At 34.3% G+C, this 19,207-nt stretch overlaps 1 protein-coding gene across 1 annotated transcript in view; it reads right to left on the bottom strand.

Moving 5' to 3' along the window:
- RhoGAP68F (Rho GTPase activating protein at 68F) overlaps positions 1-18,984 on the bottom strand; it is a 29,474-nt gene extending 10,490 nt beyond the window's left edge. The window contains exons 1-6 of the mRNA XM_028178004.2: positions 18,627-18,984; positions 17,877-17,993; positions 9,391-9,512; positions 5,082-5,239; positions 3,848-4,165; positions 1,700-1,938 (exon numbers count right to left, since the gene is read on the bottom strand). Coding sequence (XP_028033805.2) covers positions 1,700-1,938; positions 3,848-4,165; positions 5,082-5,239; positions 9,391-9,512; positions 17,877-17,993; positions 18,627-18,675 — 1,003 coding nt within the window. The 5' untranslated portion in view covers positions 18,676-18,984. The remainder of the gene's footprint in view (positions 1-1,699; positions 1,939-3,847; positions 4,166-5,081; positions 5,240-9,390; positions 9,513-17,876; positions 17,994-18,626) is intronic.
- Positions 18,985-19,207: the final 223 nt, after the last annotated feature.

A 19,207-nucleotide genomic window follows, 5' to 3' on the forward strand; every position in this document is an offset into this window, starting at 1 on the left:
ATTAAATTTTGATAATGTAATGTGTCATTTGAGGATGTGCCTACTCTCGTACTAAGTGATCGACGCTAAAAGAGTATTAATAGTATCAGCTATGTATTTTTGTCCGGACCTAACTGATATCGATATTTTTACTTAAAAAATATATATTTAGAAATAACAACTGCATACTGTATAAATTTGAGTAGGCGTGACTCAAGGTTCATCCAAGTTAATACTTGCTCATATTCAAAAAAGTTTGAAACTTTACATTTTAGTTTTAGTACAAAAACATTATTTTAATCCATTCGAGAATTCCATATATCGTCTTTCGTTCAAAGTTATCGTTGAAACCAGATTTGAATTTATTTTTAATCGCCTAAACTGCGTTACTATATTTATGGACTAAGGGATGGTTTTGAGTATCGAGCCCTTACTAAGTACACCCCGCTGCTCGTAGTCCCCGATGCAGGATTAAATATAACTAGGAAAGCGCAAGTGGAGACAATAAATTTTTTCACCGCTTCGCCACGGGGTACTACTGCGTATAGACAGCCTGACCGATAGAAGCCTTCTTAGACAACACTAGATAAATACATCATTGATTATGTTAGAACCAACGTCGGATCGGAGTCGAAATGCGAAAAATAACCAAACATTGAAAAAAAAAAAAGTATATAAGTTTAACACAATTTGCTCGGTAAAAATCTCTTTGTTGTTTTATATGGAATCACAGTTCGTAACATTAATAACAAATTATACAAAATCGTAGAGTATTTACGTATTTGCCTATTCCAAATCTATATCTATACTAATATACTAGCGACCCGCCCTCGCTTCGCTTCGGAAACATTAAAACAAACCATGAAACCAAAAAAAAAAATTAAAAAAGTAGCCTATGTTCATCAGGGACAATGTCGGCTTCTAATGGAAAAAGAATTTTTCAAATCGGTCCAGTAGTTTCGGAGCCTATTCGAAACAAACAAACAAACAAATCTTTCCTTTTTATAATATTATTAGTATAGATAAATCTACAGTGGTTTTTACGGATGTTCCGTTATAACTACTGAACCATGCATCCGATTGACTTGAAACTTGGTATCCATGTAGAAAATACATGTACTTAATGGATAGGCTAATATTTATATGAATGTTGGACTCCCTATACCAGTTGTAGGGGCGTTAATGATGAGAATCTTTGTGAGGGTGAGAGATAATAATGTTAACTAGAGGTCCCGCAGTAGTCGAAATTCGGCTATAATTAATTGGAATTGTAAGTTTGTACACTATTATGATTGTATTTTATACTTCTATAATCACAAATTTCGCCCACTATAAAAAATATTAACAAAGACTAACCATATTCTATTCTCAATTTGACAACAGACGTCAAGAACAAAAGTTTGACAATAAATAGTTTGCATGCATGTGTGCATCTAATACATGGTATGTAGTGTGTGTAATGTTTTCTTTATTGATTTAATGTATCTTTTATGCATTATTTAAGAAAAATATTAGCTTTGTGCACTTCTTCTCTATATTCTCTATAAGTGTGGAAAATTTCATACTCCTCCGTCCGCACAATTTTCGTAAAAAGGGATACAAAATTTTTCCTTCACGTATTAATATATAGATTTTAAATGCACAGCGAAGTGGACGGATACAGTTAGTAACTATAAATAAAAATAAAAAAGATGTATGTTATAATGTGAAAAAGACTTACCGTCAGGCCGCGAGAGGAATTCAACGCACTGACGAACGATAGGTGGTATACCGTCGATTACATTGGTGTTGTTGGCCCTGATAAATTGGAGGGAGACACCGAACTGCTGGGTTTTCGGTCGTGGGGTCTTCTCGCCATTATCATCTTTAGCACTCGAAGACGAGCCCAGGAAACGGCCGAGTACCTTCTGAGCAATCTCGGCAGCTCGGGGACTTTTCGACAATAACGTTTTGTCGTATCTGTTACATGCCAGTATACTGTTTTAATACAACTGTATTTATTAAAGAACTTGAAATAAACGAAAAGCTTATAAACGATATACGAGTTTTTAACGTTTATTTGCATTCAGTGAATACAGTCGTGCAATTCTGCTAAATTTGTTTAATGCCCTTGTAGAAACACGTGTTTACCATGTAGCGAGTCTGAGTGCGGCTCTGCGCTGAGTACGGTCCTGCGCTGAGTACGGTCCTGCGCTGGAGCATCGCACTATATAATAATAATAATAATAGCGACCCGCCTTCGCTTCGCTTCGGAAACTGTAATTTATTATTGATTTCTCCACTATTTAATGGATGTTATAATATAACCTTCCTCTTCAATCACTCTATCTATTAAAAAACCGCATCAAAATCCGTTACGTAGTTTTAGAGATTTAAGCATACATTGGGACAGACAGATATAGGGACAGAGAAAGCGACTTTGTTTTATACTATGTAGTGATTCGACGGTACTCGCAAAATGTTTTTCATTCGGTTGAGTTCGAGATAGTCATACGCTGGGCGCTCCGCTATTAACATTTGTATTTGATAGCTCTTTAATTAAATATAAAATTGTAATTGGTGTTATCATTTCACCGCAACAAAACCACAGTTGATGCCACAACCTTTACCTCACTTTATGGTTAGGGATTACCGTCGATCCTAGATGCCAGCGGCACAGCCAAGTCGCTGCCTACTTATCCTTCTACTAATACCGTTTACGAGCATGCCGATGCAGATGCGATCCTTACTTAGATGCTTACTTTTAAAAATTATATCAAATGACGGGTTTTAGTGAAGGAGCCAGAATCGACTTGGGCATTCTACATTTGCAGTCCATTATATAAATAGTATGATCGAAAGGCTGAATTCATTGACTGTCATTGAAACATTAATTAGCAGGCAAGCTAACGCTTTACTTGGTGTTACGATTACCAGAATCTTTTGCATTTGCCAATATTATACTTCACCATACAATAAGGAAGGATATTATTTTAAAATGTTTGTATCTGAATTAACACGAATTTATAATTAGGAGAAGATCAATACAAGATATTTTGTTGAAAACAAATTTTGAAGCCTAATTTTGTATGTAAATTTCATCAGTCAATATTCCTAAGCGCGGGCCACACACATCTCTCGCTAAAAACATTAGACATAACGCGTTGTTCACACGATGGCCACCACTAGTTTGTTTAGTAAAATTGCACGACTGTCATCGTCATTAAAATAAAGCACACGCGGTAAAGCTACGTCATAGGAACAAATACATAGTAATTACAAATTAGAAATATAATTATAGAAAATCTCTACGTCACTACATACCACCATACAATCATTGGCTTTATATAATCATAAGACATAATTCACTTTACTTATTAAATAAATATTAAACTACTTGCAATGGAAATTAGTTTTTAAGCTCTGTATTATACAATCTAGTTGTGCAAATTGTGACTAATTATATTATAATATGTATCTATACTATTTCAAGTTCAATTCCCTAAAAGTATTTTTTTTTTAAACAAAATATAACTATAATTTTTTTTTAAATTCAATTAGTAGTGAAATTGTAAAAATATTAGTGGTTTTATAACTATAAGAAATTGTCACAGGTTGCAAAAAATAATAATATTGCCAAGGAACAGTACGATTTGTCAAACTTTATGAGATTTTAATTTGGCTCTACTCTTTGGGAACTACGTGTCATATAGTTTCAACTATTACAATCTAGATTATTTAGAGGCAATTAAGTAGACGAAACACCCGGACCACGAGATCCGATGCACGTGTACTGAGCAGCCAGTATTATTATGAGTCAAGCAGGCGAGAATCCTTCCGTTTGTTAGTACTTGGTTAGCAAAAATAAACAGACTTAAATACTACTCACTGAAGTACAGAATCAGGAATACAAAGTTTTTCCAAACTTATATACTGGTGTAACTCATGTAAATAGTTCAAGTACATCATTTTCCTTCCGAATTTCACACTTATTGCGGGCCTCAACATTTGCCATACGACACGTATAACGTTTGTTGGGTGCACAAGATACAGAGCTTTCAGATTTTTCTTATATTTCCTGTCAAATGCCTTGTAAGCTTTCCACAACCACGAGAGAGGTGGTTTATTCTTGCTATTTAGGCCGTAATGAAAATATACAACACTGTAATCTTGTTCAACGTATTTATCAAGTGTGAACATTAGATACCTTAAAATAAATGAAAAAAAGAAAAATAATAATTAATAATAGCACTGACGAATTAAAACCTTCGTTGAAATTCATAACTACATTTATGTCTACAATCTATGTTGCATCGACGTGTCTCCTAATGTGTACAATGAATACACAAATGGTTAATTCCAGGATTGGCCTTCCTACCAATCGTTAATGGAATTAAGTAGATCCCATCCGCATTAATTTAGAACGAAATGATATGATGCATTAAAACGACTAATTGCATTATATCGTTTAGGTCTTGGTCTTAAAAACTAGCTAACTAAAACAAACGAAGTTAAGTCAACAAATAAATTTTAAACATCTGTGTTTAAGGATCTATTTCGTATAAAGTAGGTAATAAATAATATAAAGTTTTTTTTCTAATAAAAATTAATAAGAAAATCTTCTTGTAACTTGTTTATAAATCTCCGTTAAGTTGTCACGAATTAGATCGCAGATCGTAATTTTATAACTTACAACACTTATAACTTATTTTACTGTTTATTGTTACATATATGTATGAATATAAAGTTTACATTTGTAATAATTTGTAAAATTGTGTAATAGATATTTCGAATTACATAGAAAATGCGATGTTTTATCTGTATACTTTATTTGAAGTTAAAGCCACCTGTACACAAAACTGTTTTTTTAGGATTGATATTCTCAAAAAAATAGAAAAAAAGATATTGATTTTTTGCAACAAAGCAGTTATGCGATCTTGTTTAAAGATGCGAATTTACTAATTTTATAAAAATCAATTGAGACTTCGCGTCTCAAGATCATGGTTGGTGACATTTACGTCGTTATCGCTATGGTCTCCGGAAACCACTCAAGTCTGCTGTCTAATGGAGCCGTAAGTTTTTTTTTCCATCTAGAACAGAAAAATACATGCAAAATGACTTACTTGAGTAGTTGATCTGGGTTCAACTCGTTGCTGGGTGGCAGGCGGCAAGCTGCCACGACGATCACACGCCGTCCGACCTCATCATCGCCCACTACTTCTACAACCCCTCGGTTGTTCAAATCGGAGAATGCTTCTTCGTCTAATCCAGACGCCGCAATCTAATAAAAACGAAAAAGGATCTTATTGTTTAGAATCTACATATATTAGAGTTGATCCCAGAATTGCTAGTTCCCAAAAGCGTGGTCTTTATTTAGGAATTGATCATATAATATTATGTACTAACTAAAATAACATAAATTAAAATTAAATAAGTAACTTTAAACCAACACAAATTTACGTACAGAAACAAAAACATTGATTAAATATAATGTTATTGTAGAATGAATGTTAAATATTGTTGCAGGAAAATGTATCTATTTTTCTTCTAATAAACAAAACTTTGATTACGCAGTGCAATTAATGAAATTGACGCTCATTCTAAATAATCTTTCTTTTTTTTATTGCTTAGTTGGATGGACGAGCTCACAGCCCACCTGATGTTAAGTGGTTACTGGAGCCCATAGACATCTACAACGTAAATGCGCCACCCACCTCGAGATATAAGTTCTAAGGTCTCAGTATAGTTACAACGGCTACCCCACCCTTCGAAACGAAACGCATTACTGCTTCACGGCGGAAATAGGCGGGGTGGTGGTACCCGTGCGGACTCCCAAGAGGTCCTACCACCAGTGATTACGCAAATTATAATTTTGCGGGTTTGATTATTATTACACGATGTTATTCCTTTACCGTGGAAGTCAATCGTGAACATTTGTTGAGTACGTATTTCATTGGAAAAATTGGTACCCGCCTGCGGGATTTGAACACGGGTGCATCGCTACAATACGAATGCACCGGACGTCTTATCCTTTAGGCAACGACGACTTTTCAATCTCTATTGGCTTTCCACACTCTATTCTTGAAACGTAGATAAATCTGTAGGTAATCGGGGTTAAAGTATGAAATTGTCGTTATATTGTAATAGGTACTTCGAATTAACATAGAACCTTTATGGTTTGAGATTTTTGAGTGAAACTTTTTTCAAATGGTACCTATGAGATTCTTCTTTTAAAAAATGTGCAACATTCGATTATCGTCTTTCAGTTGTTTTATTTATTCAGCTTAGACAAAAAAAATTGATACTTTGAAAATTCGAGTGATTTTTTAATACGAGTTCCAACGCGGAACTAACGCTGCAGAAACAGCTCGCTATATCAATATTGCGTTTGGAGAGGGGACTGCTAACGAATGCACCGTGTGATTTTGGTTTAAACGCTTTCGTGATGCAAATTTTGTTTTGAAGAACGAACCACGTGGAAGAACGCCCGCACATGTGAATAACAATGAATTGAAAAAGAGGGTGGAAGCTGATCCGAGCTAAACTAGCCAGGAATTAGCGGCATGGTTTAACGTTACCTTACCAACAATATTGACTCATTTGCGTCATATCAATAAAATAAAATAAATGTGAAAATGGGTACCTCGTGATTTGACTGATCTGCAGAAAGAAACGCGTGTTGAAACTTATGTTGCCTTGTTGAATCGATACAGAATTGAAGGAATATTGGATCGAATTGTGACTGGTGATGAAAAGTGGATTTTTTACGATAACCGTAAGCGAAAAATGCAATGGCTTCGCCCAGGTCAACCGCCACAACAGTGTCTTAAAGCAAAGGTTACCAATAAAAAGTTAATGGTAACTGTTTAGTGGTCTCAGGTTTACTCCGGTCTGGTCAAGCAATAACGGGAGATGTCTACTGTGCCGAACTCCGAATAATGATAGCAAGGCTTGCAGTGAAACAGCCCCGGACTCATGAATCGATCTTCGCCATTATTGCTCCATGATAACGCGAGACCTCATACAGCACGAGAAACCGGTTTAACTCTACAGGAACTGCAACTAGAAACCATACGTCGCCCTCCGTATTCGCCAGACCTTGCTCCAACGGACTACCATTTTTTGCGTGATTTGGATAATCTTCTACGTGTTAAAAAGTTTCTTCCCAAAGGCAGTACAAAATGCTTTCACACAGTTTGTAGAATCTAGATTACCAGAGTTCTATCGCATAAATGACCTGCCTATTAGATGGCAGCAATGTGTAGATAATAATGGTAGATATTTTGATTAAATAAATATTAGAAAGGAAAAAAAAAGAATTTCAATTTTTCAGTACAAATCGGCAATTTCATACTTTAACTCCTAATATACACGTTGTGGTCAGTTATCTAGTGAAACATGCATTTTCTTCGTGGTAAAAATTTCCACTGCTAATCTTATACATAATATTTCAAGGACTCCAAATAATTATATCAGTCACTATTTGATAAATAACATCCTTGAACTTGGAGTTTTGACCAAAAACTTGGTCATTCGGTTTACTGAAATATTATTGAATTTTACAAAATTATATGTTCTCGTCAGCATTTTCTTAGCATTTGCGAGTTTCCTTAAATTAAGAAAATGTTTTAATTTTACTATCTTATTCGTTTTGTAATTATCTAATGTTAAGTAGTAATGATCAGTCCTATCTTTAAAAATAAAATTAATTTCCACTCATTTCAATTTTTATTCACATTAAAACTTCTGTTACCTATCTTAAAAGATGTTTTCGATTCTGGATCGCCTTTTTAAAGTATGTGTAACTACGTGTACGGCCGCCTCTTGATATTATACGAAGGACACCTCATTATACCTATCAATAGCTCTGCACACAAACAGTTCACTGATACCAGGCGGATAGAATAAATAAATAAAAACATTTTGCTCCATTTTGACGCCACAAGAACATTTTAACGAATGGCGCGTAAATTAAAATATTTATGTAAGATACACATGGGTAATTTTTTTTTTTTTTTTGTTATCTGGCGAGACTCTACGTTCACGATATTTCGTGCAAAGCTTTTCTTGGTAATTTCTCTAAAGATCGAAAAACTCGTTTACTAAACTTTGTGTCACCTTACAAAATCTTAAAAAAACATGTTCGCAGTCTTCGTGGCCTTAAAGGATAAGAGGACTGGTACTCCTATCAAGCAACGCGACTGCAACGGAGCCCACTGAGTTTCACAGTGGGTCGCGTTTCCGATCCGGTGGTAGATTCTGCGAAGAACGGCTCTTGCTAGGGTTCGTGTTAGCAACGTCATCAGGTTTGAGCCCCGTGAGCTCACCTACTAGTTAAGACGACGCTGATATAGCCTCTCAAGGCTATCAGCTTAGGAAGAAAAAAAAAACTGCGACGTTGTTCAAATACAGGTACAATTCTACCAGGTAGACAGGTAACAATTTTTCCAATAAAGCACTTATAAGGTACACGTTCATGAATGATTTTCGCGATATGAGAAATAGCATCGTACCCATAATGAAAATTGATACCAGCAAAAATTATAATTTGCGTAATAACTTTTTTTGTAATTTGCGTAAATTGATATATCAAGCTCGAGTCTCGAAGTCGGTGAAGCTGATGCTGATGGTGAGCTCTGATAAGCACTTAATACTAGGTGGGCCCACTGATGTCCAATTTCGAAACTGCAACAAAGCCTATGGGAATCGCCCAACTTATCGCCGAAGTTCAGATTTAATAATACATTCTTATATTTAAAAAAATATATCAGCTATGTATGTATGAAAATTAAATTATTGAAAAAAAAACAAAGAATATGTATAATATATAAAAATACATACGTTAATAGTAGAAGTTAGCTTCAAACGACTAGAAAAATCTAACGAACACAATGTCAATAAGATTGAGGTCGGTGAATATTGAATTGAAAGATTTAATTAAACTATTAACTCAAATATACTTTTTTGAGCTATGAGAATATCGTCGGTCTCCTGTCTACGAGTCGGGGGCGGAATGGGGGACATGTCGGAACATCACTATATGTACACTAAAAATACAGTTCAGGTTGACATTTCGTATTCTCGCATTAAAACTGTATAATCTCAAAACTTACTAATTTTACAGGAGAGTGTTTTAAAGGTTTAACATGTAATATTTTTAATATTAATCATATTTGTAACATTTTTTTTTACCAGTTACCTTATCTGTCTTTTAAACTAAGATAAAATTATAAATTAATTTAATTAATAGTAGTCAAAATATAGGCAACTAAGAAAAAAAAACTAATACTAAACTTCGCTCTTATTGATAGTATTTATGAGAAAAATACTTGTGATACCAAATGATTCCGCATATTAACTCAATTTCGAATATCTTTGGAAATTGAACACTTTTAATGCGAAAAGACGATTTGTTATGGATAAGACTCTTACCTCAGTGTAAACCTCGGGTCCCCGGGCCAATTCCTCTTCAAAATTCTCTTCGATAGTGCCGTCGTTGGCTGTTCTATCTAACAGTTCTTCTGGAATGTCTAGCAGCTCCGGTGGCAATGGTGCTGAAAAACGATCCTTTTAAAACGCTGTTCGAATCCCGCAGGCGGGTACCAATTTTTCCAATGAAATACGTAATTAACAAATTTTTACGATTGACGACTAACCACGGCGAAAGAATAACATCGTGTAATAAAAATCGTGTAAAAAAAGGTGACAATCTCGAAAGACTTCTCATCATCGGCAAAGTGGAAGGAAAGAGGCCTAGGGGGCGTAGTCTGATGCGCTGGTCCGATCAGATTAAGACGACTTTGGAATCCAGCATCAATGTCGCTATCCACTGCGCGGAGGACAGGAGTGAATGGAGGAACATAGTCCTAAAAAAAGTGCTCCGTAAAGGTCACGACCCTCAGCACCGAGGAATACGACGCACGGAGGGAATAAAAATCGTACCCGCAAAATTATTATTTGCATAATCACTAATTGTGGGACGGCTTGTAAATTCGCAAACCATCTTGTCTATTTCTAGAGTAAAGCAGTGATGCGTTTCGGTAAAAACTGATACCTTAGAAGTCATGTCTCAAGATTGGTGGCAGCATTTAAATTTTAGGTGTCTATTGGCTCCGGTAACCACTTAACACCAGGTGGGCCGTGAGCTCGTGCACACATCTAAGTAATAAAAAAAGATTACTTAAATGCTATGATATCGGTTTGACTCTATATACATAATAATATAAGAATCTATGATAATGAATTAATGTTAATAATGTTTGAACTTAAAAAAATTAAGAATGTATAAAAATCGAAGGTCTCATATGGACCGACCAAATCAAGACTACAGTGAGAGGTCCCTTAAATCAGTGTAGTAGAATGGCTTCGAGCAGGAAGAGGTGGCAAAAATCGGAAGACATCAAATCTGTTCCCTCCAATGCTACATAATGTCAAGAGTTATAACGAATAAGAAGATTAAATGAAAACCAAGTTTTCATTTAAAGTAATCGCATTCAACAACAAAAAAACTAAAAGATAAAACAGGATATAACAAACGAGTAACAGACTAAAAGGTAAATAAATTAAACTGTTTTTTTGCTAATTTCAACTGTGACGAACTCAAAAATCTATAAAATATATCAACAACCTATCATTGAACGTTTGTTTTTAAAAGACATTACTTCCATAAAACAAGATTATAGATTCCTTTTACTGAGAGTTCACAATTTATTTCATTATTACTGAAGGTTACAAGTTCCAGGGCATGTTATATGTGCTCAGTCTGACTGTGACCTTGTTTACCGGTATCAAGGTCCTGTTTATATCGCAAAGCAATCTTGCATTTTAGTTTAAAGTTACCCTTTAAGCGTTTATCCGAAGAAATTGAAATCTCGCATCTCAAGGCCAGCCGCATCGTGCGCTTATCTTATTTTGAATATTAATGTGTTTTGATATTCCTGTGTAGAAGAGGATAAAGTCTAGTATTTTAAAAACAAAAACCGAAATCGAAATATTCCACATAAACAATGCGGTCTGATCCAAAATTCACAAAAGTTCAAACCTTCAAAGCAAACCTTAATTCGGATACCATGCAACTATGAATTCCATTTATTGGCCAAACACAATGCACATGCCACAACAAATATAGTGCAAACGATTCAAGCCATTATAACGCACATAGCTTTGTGTTTGAACCTAATCAATTCCGTTGGTTCGGGAAACTATGCTTTAATTAAATTTAGGATCTCGATTAACACTGTTCATATCGGAATTCAATCGCTACAGTAATTAATGTGTATGGTCTGAAATGCATTTGATGTCTAATCTATTTACATCAAGCAACATCGTCTAAAACTACTATTTTATACACGACCTAAAAAAAAAACATTCAGATTGAATTTGAATGTAAATTATAAATTTGTGTTTTCTTTCTAACTATAAATGCTATATGAAAGTATATATATATATATATATATATACTATATATATATATATAGTAAGAAAGTATGAAAGTATATAATGGTACGTGAAATGAAAAATTACTTTCAATTAATGCGGATTACATTAAACGCATATTTTGATCATTGAGCATTTAGTTTTGCACGTTTTATACATATTACTCGGTCGTTAGTACAATATTCTATTTAAATATTCTATTTAAGTAAGCCAAAACTGAAGAAAAAGTTCTTCCTGTGATCGGTACGCAACCTGTCGAATGTCATTTTAAGCTCATTAAGTAAATTAAAATGAAGTCAATAAATACTGAAAGATATTCTTTAGGATTTTATCTAAGCGTGTCTTCTATAATTAGATGCTCAAATTTTTTTACATGTTCTTCAGTAATAAGAGTCGAAGGCCGCCTCAGACGAGCACCACCTAAACAACTTGATATACATTTCCAACTTAAGAACACAGTAAGTAAACCTTACAATATCGTATAGCATCAATCAATATTAATTTTTTATAAGACACCTTTAACGTTGCAAGTCGCTTTTCTCCGGGTGAGTGTTTTTTTTTAATATTTGCACAAAATAATTTAATAATTACGAGCGGTATGTCGAAAGCATGTGAAACTATGAAAACACTGTGTGATCGAGACTTTTCCAATTAAACAACTGGTTCTGATAATATGCGCTTGTACAAACTTTTTGATTAACTCTCGTACAAGCTTGTTAGGTAGGTTCCAGGGCTTGCAATTTTTTTACAAACTATGCGCACTCAATTGCATTATTTTAATTTATTTATTGATGAGTGAACGAGCTCACGGCCCACCTGCTCACAATGGATTGGTCATGAGCATCAGAACGTGAATTCCTGTCTCTTGAGACATGAGGTCAAAGTCTCAGTTGTGCTGCATAACGGTTGTCCCTTTTCACTGGTCCTAACAACTGCATCGCGGCAGAAATAGGGAAAATGGTGTTTACGCCCTACCGCCAATTCACTATTCAAAATGTTCCATTTTTATTACGCGATGTTATTTCTAAATCGTTGGAAATCGCACGTAAATACACTTCAAGTATCGTACTTGCGATTGGGAAAGAATACATACACCGTGCATCTTGTGCATTTAGCCTCGATGACAATTTCAAACTACCATCTCTATTTAGCAGTTCATCGCACATCAATAAATTCGTTCATTACATGTCACGAACATCGACCACTTGATTTACATCGACGTTTAATTAAGGCGTTAACCTTGACATTGTCGTGTCACAAACCCGTGGATGCAGGATGAAATGCTAACGGTCCCGAGCTCTCAAACGGGATAGTTTACACGTGCTGAGTGCAATTTTATTCTGCATTTAGGGAGTTCGAGTTACGTTAAGCCGCAACCTAAATTTATAGCAAGTACCTCTTACACCCGTTAGTTAGCTCCAGCCTGGAGCCGTTCTAAGCTGATAAATAAAATAATAGTATATTTTAACAGTTCTCAACAGTAACTCGGCTTATATCGCTTACCAGCTGATATTATTTTCTTTTCTTCTACCCGCAGTCTTCAATTTGATTTCTTTTATGTTTTATAACATGATTATTTCGTTAAGATTGTTTTAAGTAAATAAAACATATATTGCGGTATTTTAGAATTATTGTTGTTTATGTCTATACGCTTATTACTGTTTTTATTTTTTTAAGTAATACTCAATAGATCTTCAGACATTACAAAATAGCTGTTTTTTTTATCTTATAATTCTAAGCATTCTATTTGTTCGGTGTGCCGTGTAGGAAAAATGTTTATGTATAAAATTCACACTATGAAGCCCATCATTTCGATGTATACTTAAAAACGTATTACTATGACTTATTATAGAAAAGACAGTGATAAATCGCGAGCTTATCCTTTCAGCTACAGTATACTGAATAAATACAGGTAGTATATGAATAAGTAAATTTGTTAGCTTTAACTTTCTTGTTTTAAATTACTTTTCATAGTGCACGACACGTGTAATGGTAAAACAATATGTAAATGTTTTGTTTTTTTATTTTTAATACAAAATTAAAATTCATTATCAATATGATATGTTTGACTGTAAAATACAGGGAATCATGTAGGTATGTACAAAATAGGTATATGATTTCGACAAAACATAACCTATTTATGAAATAAATTTACTTTCATTTCATAAAAGTTCTACTTAAGCGAACATTTTTGATGTTATAACTAAACCCAAGGTAAACGAAACCGAAACCAAAATACCATATTGGCATAGTTTTCAAAGTCGAATTTAAAGTTTTGTACATCTCATATAAAACGTTACCTTAATAATTTTCATTACTTCCGCGATGTCGAAAAAAGAAGAGCGTGCGAAATGACCTACATTAATCTAATACAACAGATAACTCAGTAACAGGTGGTTCTGTTACGTGCAAAACTTTTATTATGACTGAGTATTATACTCGTAATACAAATCATAAATTAAAAACGTGTAAGCTATTATTTTCGAGTTCATTATTCTTATTTTCTTTTTTTTTTACATTAAAATATATTACAGCTTTCGCGGCTACTACATTTTATTCACGATTCGAGTGTCACGAACCAGTAAGCCAGCGTTGAAGATAAGACATACAAAAAGCTCCCAAGGCTAGTTTACAACCGGATCTAGTCCATGGTCTTCATCCATTAGTAACAACACAGTTACAGGGTAAGCCCGATACATGCATTAGATCCTATTGATCGTGATTGAGCAATACTCATTCGTAAAGCGGTCTCTGGGGACTTTATTGTTTACAGGGATTGAGGAAATCGCTTGACGTAACTGGTTACCAGTTTCCATAATATATTGAAAAATACGAACCCACGTTTGCTGACTGCACTCTCAGTTCTGTTTTACAACAATACTTTCATGATTTATTGCAGTCCATGTTCCTATTTATATCCATATATAATATAACGTAGAAGCGATATTTTGGCATAGCCCTCTTTCATTTGAGAGTATATTCAATTTTAACACCAAAATCACTCATCAGAATCAATCGTGAAACCTTGAACTCGACATCGCGGCCTTCCAGTTGATTTTAACATATAGGGGACTGTATCTAACAATCAGAACAAGAGCACGTTGATACATCATCCAGATCGATTACTTGTGCAATTTTTCAATCGTGGACTCTAATCATTTCATCAACACATATTTTATTGAATTACATATTGCGATTTCAATTTTAATATCGCAGAAAGTAAAGTAAAAATGACCTTGAATAAGTTAAGGTGGTACAACGTCTGAGCTGTCAAAAAAAATCTTTTATTATATTTTCTGAGAAGTTCCAATGTAAAGCATAATATTTTTAGATTCAACGTAAACATTGTGGGTTGAAATCTGCTATGGCGTATAAATTCAAGAATCACAAAAAAATACACAATTTTCTAAGTTTTCTATTGAACGTAGATATTTTTAGAATTAAATCAAAATATTTTCTTTCAAACAGACGAAAAATGGGAAATCGCAACTGAAGATTTAGCCCAAAGCACACGATATCACAACTGAAAATTTATCCTAAAACCTAAAGTAATTACTATTTATATATTCAATCCGTAAGACCAAGCGAGTAACAAAAACGGTGCAGCGCGTTTTCTTGAATATTTATAACACGCCGATACACTATCACTTCATCCGGTGCCGTGTTTAGAAAAAAAAAAGAGTTAGAAACTATAGTTTTTGTGATACTCGTTACTAATATTTGACTGTGAATATAACTATAGGTAGTGTTTGTTTTCCAAATGAATAAACTTCCACTTCAAAGACTGAACTACGCCCTCATCGTGACATGTAATTTAACCTGACTACTGTGCATAAAATCCTCGACAGTAACGACGAATCGACGAACGAAACAATCCATCAGCTTAAATTTAAACGAATATACAGCTTTCGTTCCAAGCTCATTCCGAAATTATTGCTCACCCAACGCGTTCAGATTAATACATCAATTACTTGCTGGTAACGAGTAGGAGAATCACAAATCCATAAAGCTTATTAACAAAATTGCCTTATGTGTAAGGTAGTTTTATGCAACTCTGGTGTGCCATTGCATAATTTATCACCGCAAATAGATGTTTGCTTCGATTTGATTGTTTAAGTATAAGGTCATAGTACAAGAGTAGTTGAAATTGTTATATTAATGTTATATTGTCATTCGATTTTGCAAACTGATGACCAAAGAGGAGCGAGGAATACTACTGCACCATCAAAGCTATACTGGGAACCACAGATCCAGATTTTTTTTCTCCATTAAATATTATCATAAGTAAAGTACTTTGGGGGGCCCAGCCCTAACTTTGTCAGTTCATTATCAATGGAGTAACCAGGGCATGCATGTAGCAGTGTCGAAGTAGACTTTAGCGTACGTCACTTTTAAATACAACTCGGTGAAGACTAAGCTCTAATGCAATAATTTATGCATAATATAAACTATTATTGAACTTCAAGTTTAGAATATTAGCATTGAAAATGCTTCAAAATAGAATGTAATTATTACTTTTATATAAAATAAAGTTTGTTGTATTTTAATTCTCATAAAGAGTTTTTTTTTCTTTCCCATCTATGCTGATGCCTTGAGAGCCTATTTCAGCTTCTCCTTGACGTGTAAGTGAGCTCACGGGGGTCAAACCGGGAATGTTGCTAACATTGTCTCTAGTAAGAGCAGTGCTTCGCAGAATCTACTAGATCTGAAACGCGACCCACTGAGAAGATCCGGCGAGAAACTCAGTGGGTTGTGTCTATGTTTTAATTCACTCGTCGAGCCCTTCGTCGCAAGCGACGGGTTCGACGAGGGCGGTGCTTGTGGTACCTAAAAGCACCGTTAATGGATCGGAGGATCCGTAATTACGTGTTTAGGGCGACGTCGACTGTTTACTATTCGCTCCACAGGATCGGGTATGAGGAAAGAGTATAGATTCTCAGCATACATAAAGTTACTGACAAAAATTTTAATGAGAATACCCAAGAAATCATTCAAAGGTTTATTATTATTTTTTTATTGCTTAGACGGGTGGACGAGCTCACGGTTCACCTGGTGTTAAGTGGTTGCCGGAGCCCATAGACATCTACAATGTAAATGCCGCCACCCACCTTGAAACATGAGGTTATAAGGTCATAGGTCTCATAAGTTCTGTCATAAGGACACAATGTCTCACTTTTAACAGAACAACGGCTGCACCGCCATTCAAACCGAAACGCATTACTGGTTCACGTCAGCAGGGCAGGGTGGTGGTATCTATTTGTGTGGACTCGCAAGACGTCCTACCACCAGTAATTACGCAAATTATAATTTTGCGGCTTTCATTTTTATTATACGATGTTATTCTTTCAAGGTTGAAGTCAATCGTGGACATTTGTTGAGTACGTATTTCATGGTAAAAATTAGTACCTGCCGACGGATTGGAACGCCGATGCATCGCTACATACGAATGCACCGGACGTCTAATTCTTTTGGCCACGACGACTCATCAAAAAATTGTAAGGTAAAAGAAGATTGATTTTTTGGAAGCATCTACAATGGAAGAAACCCTACTATAGGGTCTAGGAATTAATGATTCAATGTAAGTATAAATTATTGCCCTCTTCCAGAAATTTTCATTGATTTATAACTGAAATATTGAGCATAATTTTACAAACACTTTCATTTTTCCCAATATCTAAAAACACATCCCAAAGATCAAGTTTCCTTCATTTTATTTGTAACCCTTGTAGGTGCCTGATGGTGAGTGGCTACTGTCGCTCATGGACATCAGCAATGCCAGGGGCAGAGCCAAGCCACTGCCTACTGTTAAGTAATCTCCACACGCCTCATTTGACAAAGGACATGTCACAGCTCTTGGTAAACAATGTAGAGCTGAGCTCATTCCAATGCCAGACAATATGTAGATGTAAGATGTAAAAATAATATCTGGAAACGGACTGTAGATGATTGCAGTGACAAGGGATTAAAAATAGTAATATCCAGATTCAACTCAAAGGAAAATTTTATAAAAAAATTTGAATTGCATCCAGCCAGCTCAAAATTTTATGGAAATATTATAAGAGTATCAATGCTGAAAAACTTTAAGCATATTTTTATCAAAGCCATGTTTTACAAGTGAGCACTATAGTTTAAAAACCAAAGGTAATGGAAGTTTTGTAAATATTAATTACATGACAAACTAATCCTTAATTGCATTTTTAATAAAAATCCAAAGCTGTGACCTAGCTGTCCAAAACCTACTAAAAAAACTTACTTCAGATTAAATTTAAAAAAATATCATTAATGATTTTTGTTACATTATTAATTTGGAAATAAAACTTTATAAATATAAAATAAAATTCATGCTTCCGAGTGCACCTCACCGAATCATTAAGCTCATTTTTAAAATTTCCAACTATGTCTATTTTGTTTTGTTAGATTTATATTTTATAACACCTACCACAATTATTCCAAATATAGTTAAATAACCTTTAAATACTTACCTAGACCAGGTCCATGGATCAATTCAGAGTCATCAAATTCAAGGCTTGGTTCATAGTCATGGTACTCAGAAAGACTAGTGTAATTTTCCTCTGTTTCCCCATTACAACCATGTAGAACTAAAAAGAAATTTATTTAAAATACATATTTATTATTATTTAAGCAAAAAAGGCTTAAAGAAAAAAAAAACAAACACATTTTTAAAATAAAAATAATTTTAAAAACTAATATTTACCATAAATAAATAAAACTCAATTTTGGATGATATTCTATCAAATATGCCTCCAATTTGTTTTCCAATCACATAATTTTAAATAATATTTGCTAACTGGTTCAAACATAATTGCAATAAACTCAAAATTAAATTTTGATCATTAATAATAAAATGAACTCAAAAATGAAATAAAAAAACTTAACTTCATATACAGTCAAAACTTCCCACTAACTTGTTGCTCTTTCTGCTGCAGCAGCCTGGGAGGAGTTATTCCGTTTGGGGAATAAAAAAGAAAACCACGATCGAAACTTATTTCTGGCACAATTGAAAATATTCATTTTGAATAATTAAAGAATTTTAGGGAACAATTAGCAAGCAGAATAGTGGAACATTCACATCAAGTTAGAGGGTTGTACTGAATGATTCTCTAAACAACACTAAGAGCACGCAACCTCACGCGCAGGCGGGGCGCGACGTACTAAGTTAGGTCAATGTGTAAAGGCTAAAGTGCTAACATATCTAAATATACTACACATACCTTGAAAGGCCCTGACCGGATTAAGTTTGGGTTGATGTTCCGGGTCCATTTTGAATCATCAAATAAATCTATACTATTATGGTTTCTCGAAATCAAACAATTTGCTGTTACTTCATATGCGTAGACAATATCCCTTCGAGCTAATAAATCCGTTATCCTCCAGTCTTATTAATGTTTAAAATGTACTATAATCTGAAATTAACAAGAAAATTATAAAATTAAAATGCAAGCAACTACCTACATATTTATCTAAGAACTATGTAGCTTTATTATTTCCGATTCCACAGTTGTACAAGAGTAAAACTCGAGATTATCAGACAAAACAAATGCTCTATTCCATTGACGTTGAAAGGAATACGTCAAAATGGGCTTTACAATCACAGAATAATTTAAGAAATTACGTCTTATGCTTATAGGCTTAATACAGTTGGCTAAATTTAGTCGACTGAATTCAGTCGCTACTGAATTCAGTGAAGCGTAATAGCATTAAGTAAGTTGGCCTACTAAATTCAGTAGCAAGGATGGTTTCGGACTAACTAAATGATTATTTAGAAGCCTAATTAGAAACGCATTTAGGAAGG

Source organism: Bombyx mandarina, chromosome 01 (assembly GCF_030267445.1).
Source record: "Bombyx mandarina strain Sakado chromosome 01, ASM3026744v2".
NCBI classification, from domain to species: Eukaryota; Metazoa; Arthropoda; class Insecta; order Lepidoptera; family Bombycidae; genus Bombyx; species Bombyx mandarina.